The 9,858-nt window shown below is 53.3% G+C and overlaps 1 protein-coding gene across 1 annotated transcript; it reads left to right on the top strand.

Moving 5' to 3' along the window:
* Nucleotides 1–3,505: 3,505 nt before the first annotated feature.
* LOC309799073 (chymotrypsin-C) lies at nucleotides 3,506–9,647 on the top strand (the record flags this gene model as incomplete). Its single annotated transcript, XM_082612101.1, has 8 exons — nucleotides 3,506–3,617; nucleotides 4,840–4,931; nucleotides 5,030–5,127; nucleotides 6,022–6,147; nucleotides 6,995–7,131; nucleotides 7,939–8,084; nucleotides 8,960–9,112; nucleotides 9,633–9,647. Exons 1-8 carry the CDS (start codon nucleotides 3,578–3,580, stop codon nucleotides 9,645–9,647), a joined length of 807 nt encoding a protein of 268 aa, XP_082468227.1. The 5' UTR covers nucleotides 3,506–3,577.
* Nucleotides 9,648–9,858: the final 211 nt, after the last annotated feature.

Here is a 9,858-nt window from a genome sequence, read left to right on the forward strand (position 1 = left end):
CACCTGCCCTGCTTCTCAGGCTCTCACCAACAGCCTCCCTGCTTGACTCCCAACCTTGGCATTGCTTCTCCTGGCATTCCCTTTCCCTGAGCCCAGCCTCTGCCAAGTCACCCATGGTTATTTTTCCAGCACAGTCTGGCCCTGAATGGCTGGGGGACATTAAGCGCCCAGAACCTGGGAGGCCCTGCTCCAGGCCCTGGAATACACACGCTTCAGCAGGATAAGAATGGGGGTGTCTGGCATCGTCACAGTCTCAAGTCCTCATGTTCGTTTTGGACATGGAAGCTGCAGAGAAGCCACCCTTTCCCACCTGCCCCCTATCAAGATCCCACCCAGAACTAACCTCTTCCTGTTTGGGGCTCCCGGCTCTTGGCCCAGAACACTCCAAGGAACACTTATCACCCTGCCAGGCAGGGAGGTCCAGCGGTGCTGAACAGGGTCTTATCCTCTCTGTGGCCCCAGCCCCAGCACAGCGCCTACGCAGCGGAGCTGCTCAGCGAGTCTGGGAAGAATGAAGGAATGGAGAGCTTCTGTGTACCTGGTAAGTCAGTGCCTCACAGTCTGGGCAGGCAAGGGTCACAGCTTTAAGTTAACCCAACACCAAGCCCCCTGCCCTCCACTCACAGCAATCCACTCCCCCAGGGCGCCCTCTTGCAGTTATTCCCAAGTCCTCCCGGGCTGCTTCTTCAATCTTGGTGGCCAGAAAATCAGGTCAGCCAGCCGAGTGTCACCACCATAACTTTAGGCATTTTGAGCCCCTGGAGTGATGGCGTCCCCTGGCCGATGGCTCCCTGCACCAGGGCCAGGTCAGGAGGGGCTGGCACTAGCCGTGTGCACGCCCAGCAGCAGCTCCAACGTCTGCCCAGTTGCTCCCAGTGACAGCACAGTTTTCTCCCTGGCTGCCCCAGGGTACAGCTAAAGGCATCTCCAGGGTCCAGAGCAGGCACTCATGATGATCCAAAGGACATTCCCCAACGTCTCTCTCAGCCATTCAGCTGCACAGAAGCTGACATGCGGAGGGGCCACAGCCAGGGCCAAATCGTCCACCAGTACGGTGGGCCCAGTGCCTGGAGCCCACAGTAACTTTAAGGCCCACAAAAATGTTTTAGTTTCTCTTAAAATTGGCAGGAAAAAAATGAATAGAATCCAAACTTGATTATACTAGTCTTTATACCCACACAGTCATAAAACATAAAGTTCTTAATATTTTTTGGTGGAGGAAGGGGCCCACAAAGGCAAAAGGGCCCAGTGACAGTCCAGATTCAAGCTTTCTCATGAGAACCAGATGACCAACAACAATAATAATAACAGCTAACATTTATATAGTGCTTGCCCTATGCCAGGCACTCCTCACAATAACCCTATGAGGCTGGTACCATTTTTTAATCTCCATTCTATAGATGAGGATGTGGAAGCACAGAGAGGTTGAGTCACTAGCTCAAGGTCACACAGCTAGGAAGTACAGGCTCTTGGTTTTCCGTCCTTTGGGAATATGGTCCAACACTAAGCAAAACACTCAACATCCCATCTTCAGCATCTGAAACAGACTAAGGTGACCTCAGTTTTCTCCAAGTACAATTGCTGATGCTGTCTTACATAAAGGACCTCAACTGGTAAATGTCTCAAAACAATGAAGTTCCCCTAAAGCTGATGCTGTCTGCACCTTCCAGAGCAGCCAGCAACCTCCCTCTCCAAAAAGGTCAGTTTCTCTCTGAGCATTCCAAAAGAAAAAATATGAATGACTTTTTATCTGGTACCTCACTACCTATGTGCCTGTGCACTTGTGGCTATTTCTATATCGGGGTACATTTTGAACATGTGGCTTGGGGCTCTGAGAGTGACTGTATTTATAACGGAATGTCTTCTATGTATGACACTGGTGTGTGTGTCTGTCTGTCTGCCTGTCCCTGTATGCTTGTATATGCTTGTATATCCATGGGCTTGTACACGTGACTGAGATGGGCGCCTAGACCTTGCTGTGTGTGTAAATCAGCAAACTCCCATTCACAGAAGCCCAGCTAATCATTTTCCCAAGTTGTTCAAGAGAAACTGAGGCCACAGACGTTGCCCAAGGTCCAGGGTCCAGCAAGTCACTGACGGCAACAAAAACCAGGAGTCTTGTCTCCTGCCCCCAGAACCCTGGCAACCCCCAATACCTCCCTAGCTCAGCCTGTATCTCTTTACAATGTCAGTCCCCAGCCCAGGGTGACCCTTTGCAGAGTTTGGTGACCAACAGCTCTGGGTCTGAGGTGTGGTGGGCAGTAGTCACTGACCAGCCTCTAGAAGGCAACAGAAAGTTCTCGCAGCCTGAGACCCCCCAGACACCCCAGTTCTGAGGCCTGAGGCCATCACCCCTACACACACTCCCTCACACTACCTCTCTGCTGTTGCTTTTTCAGTCAAAACTTTATTGATTTTTAATATGACCAAAGTAACACACACTTGTTTTTAATAAGGATTTAAGCTGTAAAAACATGTGAGTTAAGAGTCCTCCTCTATCCCCAGCTCACCACCATGACCGGCAGGGTGCGTAGCGTTCTGAATTTCTTTATTAGGAAATAAGTCCTAATGGGACCAGTGGGCCCAGCTCAGGAAACAACTTCCTAGGAGCTCGAGAATGAGTCAAAAGGGGACAAAGAGGAGAAGTCGGGCCTCAGGACAAGTGGGTTTAAACCAGATGCTCCGAGAGCCAGGCTGAGCCCAAACTGCTGGGGCTCTAGCTGGAACTTCTGGTCACACATCACAAATCCAGATCTGCCCTCGACCTTGACATCCAAGTCATGGAATTTTAGGACTGAAAGGAGCCTGAGAGTCCATCTGGTCCTACCTGCCCATTTTAGAGATGGGGAGACTGACGACCTTGCTGGGAGACAACTGAGCTGGCTCCACGTAGGAACTTAGCCCACCAAGCACCTCCCAGGATGTGTCAACACCTCAGCCTCCATTCAAAGCCTGGGGAGGAGGTGCTGGAGAGCAGGGGGTACCCCAAGACCAGACAGTATTAGTTGAATCAGGGAGAAAGAAAAGGACAGGAAGCAAACAAAGAGCTATAAAGACAGAGAAGGAAGCAGTGCATCACAGGAATTTGCGGCCCCAGACGGACGTTAGACGCGCTGACTTCAAATCTTGGGTCTGTTGTTGCCCAGCTGTGTGACCCCGGCTCGCCCCTGACCCTCTGAGTCTCAGCTTCGTGAAGTTTAATGAGCGGACAAGACTGTCTACCGCATGTTGTTGGGAGAATTAAGTGACTGCAAGAGGTATTGAGCACGGCACCCGGCACAATAAATGACAACTGAAAAGAATGAGTCAGGCCAAGCAGCGTGGCAGGGCCCCCAAAACCTGGAAACGTCAGATTTGCTCCGTCTCAGGATATTTGGGAAACCCATGCCTCCAGGCCAGCTCCATCTCCTGCGCAAATTAAACAGTAACCAGCCAAGGTCAGGGAAAGGGCCTTGACAGAACAGGTTCCTTCCTCCCAAGGGGTGGCTCAGCCTTGACGAGGTGGGCCCACCCTCCTCCTGCCTATAAGTGCGGGCCTGGTCACCTCGACGACCACTCGATCCTGAGCACTCACAACATGCTGGGCGTCACAGTCTTCACAGTGCTCCTGGCCTACGGTAAGCTGTGGCTTGGGGACCAGCTGTAGCCAGCGGGCTGTGAGCTTGGGCTAGCCTCCCGGGGACAAGGATGGGGTCAGGGACCCTCTGCTCTCCAGGGCTTCAGGAAAGGAGCTTTGGGGTCCCGTGTGGGTTCAGCTACTACTGACCAGCTGTGTGGCAGATGAGCCACTTGCCTGCTTGGCAAGTCTGCTTCCATATCTGCAAAATGGGATTGATGATCCTCACCCCAGGGTGAGGATGAGCCATGAGGGATGGAAAGCACCAGGGACGCAGAAGATGCTTCATCCCGGGTTACCCCGGGGGCCATCAGGGCCTACCTTTCCCAGCACTGGCATTTCTCATTTGGGGATTCTTTGCTCCCCCCACCATGCTGGTGACCTCTCAGATTGGAAATCCAGGAACTTGGCTTGAATGTCACTCTCTCTTGGCAGGACCTGGACAAGCCGCTTCCCCTCTCTAAAGCTCACTGGCTCTTCTGAAAAGTGAGAGCACTTGATTAAGAGTCCACCAGCTAATAACAACAGTAATAATAATTAATAATAATAAGAGCTGCTCCTGTGTACCCCATGTTTGCTATGTGTCAGGAACTGTGCTAAGCCTTTGACGTTCAGGAGCCAATCTGATCCTACAGGCAGGGTCTGTTAATATCCCCATTTTACAGATGAGGACACCGAGGCTCAGTGATGCTCAATATCTTGCTCAAGATCACACGGCTGGTTAGTGGTAGAGCCAGAATTTGAGTCTGGGTCTTTCTCACCGCACAGCACTTGCTCTTGACTGTTCCACACAGCTCCCCAGCTATGACAGTCTGGAATTCTGTAGATTCAGGGCTCACACACCCCCACTGTGCTGTGGCCTGAAGAGGGACAGCAGGGTAAGGATGAAGGACACAGGTGTACCTGGGCACTCACACACAAGCCAGCCACTTTGGGTTTCCTTCAATGATTAAACATTCACTCTATACCAGGTCTTTTGCCCAATTCTTTACCTGCATCATCTAATTTAGTTCTCAGGACAAACTTACGAGGTTAGTGCTAGTCTCCCCATTTCACAGAAAGGGAAGTTGAGGCCCAGCAAACTCGATGGCTTCCCCAAAGTCATGCAGGAAAAGTCAAACCCATGTCTTCCCAGCCCCCACATGTGTGCTCTTTCCACCTGCCCCTTCCCCAAAGCGATGCCAGCCCGGCTCACCTGTGCTCTTCCTCTCCTGTATCCCCAGCCTCCAGCTGCGGGGTCCCCATCTTCAAGCCCAACCTATCAGCCCGGGTGGTGGGCGGAGACAGTGCCGTTCCCCACAGCTGGCCCTGGCAGGTAAGCACACTGCAGCAGGTGGGGAAGGCAAGGTGGAGGGGGGGGTGGGGAGCAGGTCCCTGGGGGCTGACACGTGGTCCTTCCCCATCCTCCTCCAGATCTCCCTCCAGTACCTCAAGGATGGCACGTGGAGGCACACCTGCGGTGGCACCTTGATCACCCCCAATCACGTCCTCACAGCTGCCCACTGCATCAGGTAAATGGGATGCTGCCCAGACACCCCGCCCTCGCCCGGGAACAGGAGCCTGATAAGCTGCTTTTCTTGAGCACACACTCCAGACACTGGGCTAAATAAGCTACCCACATCCAGTAACTCAGTTGTTAATTTATTCAGTCCACAAGTATTTACTGTGCGCCTACTATACGCCAGGGAACACAGCAGTGAGGACACAGTCTGTGCTCTCAGGGAGCTTATATTCTAGTGGAAGACAGAGTGACAGACCATTCAACAAGTAAGTATATAACAAAGCAAGTGGCAATGAAGAAAAATAAAGCAGAAAGAGAATAAAAAGTATGAGGAGTTCTATTTTAAATGACGTGGCCGGGGGAAGATCTCTCTTGAAAGGGGATGTTTGAGCAAAGACCTGAAGGAAATAAGGGAAGACGTCATTGGTCTGGGGGTAAGGTGTTCCAGGTGGAGGGGACAGCTAATGCAAAGGCCCAGGGGAGGGTGCCCACTTGGTACGTTTGAGAAATAAAGTGGAAGCCGGTATGGCAGGGGCAGTTTGTGTGAGGGGAGAGGAAGAGACGGTTAGAGAGGAATGCAGGAGAGAGAATGCAGGCCAGCAGCAGTGTGGACTAGCTCATCTTCACAGCAGCCCTGGCAGGTGAGTTCCAAGATTATCTCCACCTTACAGGTGAGAGAACTGAGGCCGAGCCTACCCACCTAGCAGTCAAAGTGGACTTGACTCCAAGACCAGGGTCCTTACCCCGTGCCCTGGGAAGGGTCAATGGGATGAACACTCCCTTCCCCCAAACAAGTCCCACAGTGGCCCCAAAGCTGGGTCACTAAAGACCCAACTTCCCCCTCTACCCCACCGGCCAGTGGGGACAGGAGGCCACCCTGACCCGGGCCCCTTGCTCTGTCCAGCAATACCCTGACTTACCGCGTGGCCCTGGGGAAGAACAACCTGGAGGAGGAGAATGAGGAAGGCTCCGTGTACATGGGCGTGGACACCATCTTTGTCCACGAGAAGTGGAACTCCTTCCTAATTCGGTGAGTGCCCAGCTGGCCATCTCACAGCCCCCTGGGAGCAGCTCAGAAGAAGGAAGCGTCCCTGAGATGCAGCCGGAGCCTGTCCCTGGACCCCATCCTTAGCCTAAACAGCCAACAGATGATGACTTTACACAAAATGGCAAAATGCTAAGTGGAGATGGACACCCCTCCAATACCCATCACTGGCCAAGGGTCTCTGGAAAGTACACAGGGAATAAGGACCCTGAGGCTCCCACAGTCTCTCAGCCAGAGAAAGAGCCAGCACTCGCCTTTACTGATGCCTACTGCATGCTCGCATTGTAATAAGCAGGTGACATGCCATCTCTTATTTAATCCTCACAACAGCCCTAGACAAGGAACCGGGGATCAGAGAGGTTAAGGTCACAGAGCCCAATTCATGGCAGAACTAGAAATCAAACCAGGCTCTCTCTAGGGTTGTCCATTTTCATTCTGGCAACACGAAAACATTAAAAATTGCATTCGCAAGTGTTTTCATCGTTATGATTTCCAATTTGCTTAGCTGAATTTCAGTTGATACATAACCTTGCAGTGGTTCAGAATGCTTCTGCTCTTGTCTCCCCTCTGTTAAGCCTTTCATGATGTGAAGACACAAGGTGGCGCGGTGCGGGGAAGAAGCTACACCTACAGGAGCGGGTGATGGGGTTAGAAGGCAGATCCTTGGTCCTCCGGCATCTCTGTCTGCCAGTAGGAAGCTGGAGGTCCAGGCTGTTTATGGAGGACCCCTGCTCACCCTTGGCGCGACTCCCAACTCACAGCCTGGGCCTCTTAGCATTGGCTTGGGGGACCAGGCCCTCCTGCCATTCACCACCTCCACTTTGGATTCCAGCAATGACATTGCCCTTATCAAACTGGCGGAGCCCGCGGAACTGAGTGACACCATCCAGCTAGCCTGCCTGCCAGAGGAGGGTTCCTTGCTGCCTCAGGGCTACCCCTGCTACGTCACTGGCTGGGGCCGTCTCTGGAGTGAGTATAGCCCCTGGCCAAACACGAGTGTCTTATTGGAGGAAGCAGCTCCCATGATAAGCACACCACCCACATTTGCCCACCACTTTCCTTTTGCCTTAACATTTTCACATCTTTTTAAATTTTGTAATAATGGTTAATATTTATTAAGCATATACCATGTGGCAGACACTCTAACAGGTGCATATAAAGGGTGTTACAAGGATTAAATGGACTAGAATTTGTCAAGGGCTTAGAACAGGGCTAGGCACATACTAAGTGCCACGTAAGTGACTATTAAATAAATGAAACTAACCATTTTGGGGTGGGGGATTAGATCTTATGATCTTATGTTATACCACATGCCCAAGTAAATTCCAACTGAATTAAAAGGTTAAATGCAAATAAATGAAGCTACAGAATACTTAGATGAAAATGCAGATCCTCTAAAATTTGGAAAATTTGGGGGTGAGAAAGACCCTTCAATGTGTGACACCAAAGGCAGAGAACTACAGGGAAACCACTGGCAATTAAAACCCCAGAACCCAAATTAAAGATAACTCAGTGGTTATTTCTTAAGGGTTTTCTATGGGTTGGTTCTGCCTTCCCTGCCCTTAGAGTGGTCTCTAACCCAAACAGTTCAGGACCATTGGCTCAGAGTCTCGCCTCTCAATTAAGGGCCTGTGTGTGGGTCCCTCAAAGTCTATCCAGAACTCGCCCGGTCCTGTCCCAGCCCCATCCAGCCCTCTGTTCCCTGAAGGCCTGGGCCTGGGCTGGGGCTGAGGCTGCCTGGGCTGACCGCCCGGTCACCACCCGTTCTCTCTCCAGCCAACGGCCCCATCGCTGACGAGCTGCAGCAGGGCCTGCAGCGCATCGTGGATCACGCCACATGCTCCCAGAGAGACTGGTGGGGCACCAAGGTGAAGAACACCATGGTCTGCGCCGGGGGTGATGGCGTCATCTCAGCCTGCAACGTGAGTGTCGAGGCTCTGCCCCTCGTCCCTACCGCAGGTGGCCAGATGGAAGGGGGCAGTGAGGAGGGCAAAGGAGTGAGAAGTGGGGAGACGCCACACCCTCTCCCTGGGAGGAGACTGAGCCCCGGCTGGGCCTAAGAGGCTTAGGAGAAACTTGTCACTGTCCCCCTTCCCCTCCCCCACCAGTACTGTGGCCAGAGCGTGAAAGTTGAATGTGAGTCTGAGTCCGAGTCCCAGTGCCCCCACTTCATAGCTGTGTAACCTTGGGCAGGCTGTTTGATTTACCTGAACCTCAGTTTTCCCATGCATAAAATGGAGCGATAGTAAGTACAGGTCTGCTATGAGGACTGATTGAGTCTAACACAAGTAGAAGAGACTTCGGTGAAGTCCGGGCACACGTTCCTTCATAACATCAGCTCCATCGGTCCAGGGAGACAGAAGACTCAGGGAGTCTGACACAGAAGGAAGAAACATCTAGGACAATCAGGGACTGTCCCGTTTTCAAACACACGAGCCTCTCCCCACTTCCATTTTCTTCACTTTCCCGGGCCTCCTACATGGCTCCCAGCATCCTCATCCCTCTGGGCAGCTCAGAGTCTTAGACATGGTGACCTGAACAGCTAGGGAAACCAAGGCACAGAGAGGGTTCTCAACAGCTCAAGATCACACAGCAAACCAAGACCTAGTCTGACACCCCAGGGCCCCCCAGAATAAGGCCAAGTTACCCACAAACCACATTTTCTCTACCTCCCTCACTATGTACACGCTGAGGCCAAAGCAGGGGCCACCAAGGCTGAGAGGCCAACCCATATGCCCCGCCCTGACCCTCACCTGCTTCCCGAGCTTCCCTCTGACACCCGCCCCGTCTGGTGCAGGGGGACTCGGGCGGCCCACTAAACTGCCAGGCCAAGAACGGCTCTTGGGAGGTGCGGGGCATTGTCAGCTTCGGCTCCGGGCTGAGCTGCAACACCTTCAAGAAGCCCACGGTCTTCACCCGCGTGTCGGCCTACATCAACTGGATCGAGGAGGTGGGTGCGCCGCCCCGGCCCCCTCCTCACTACCCGCCCCTCACCCTCCCTCGCCCTTCCTTCACTCACTCCATTTACTCACTCACTCCTTCGAGAAGTTTTGATCGAGTGCTTATCGCCTGCAGCCTCGAGTCAGGGGCAGTGAAGGAGACGGCCATTCACTTCCCCACCCTTTCATCCATTGGCTTCAGCAAATACTTCTATCCCAAGCCCAGGCTCCCCACCAGTGCTCCCAGATATGAAACGTGGCCCCAGCACAGGAGAGGGGGCAGCATGGATGGCCGTCTATATTTTGAGGGTGGGGGCACAGAGCGTCACCCTGGGCTGGGGGCTTCCACCCTGGGAGCAGGAGGTATCCTGAGCTCACCTGCACAGTGGTCTGAACTGCCCAAGAGGGCCAGACCCCTCGGGCAGAGGCAAGCCTGGTTTGTCAAGGCCCAGGGCTGCCGGCCATGTTCCTACCCTCCCGGCAGAGCCTCACACCCCCCAGAGTCCCTCACTCTGTTCTCTGCTTCTCCAGAAATTACAGCTGTGATGCATCTCTGGGAGCCAAGGCCGCAAATCCCGGCGACCACAATAAACCTCCTTCCCCCTCAAGCGACCTGCGTTCTTGATTTGCGCGTCCCCTGCGGGTTCCCGGGCTCTCTAGGGGCTGCCCGTTTCCATACCAGGGGTGCAATGAGAGACCCCCCTCAGCCAGGCTGGTTAGGCCTTGGAGGGAGCTGCTGGGGATGCTGGTGGAGGGG

The sequence above is a fragment of the Mesoplodon mirus genome (assembly GCF_964341445.2).
Source record: "Mesoplodon mirus genome assembly, chromosome: 3".
Taxonomy (NCBI): Eukaryota; Metazoa; Chordata; class Mammalia; order Artiodactyla; family Ziphiidae; genus Mesoplodon; species Mesoplodon mirus.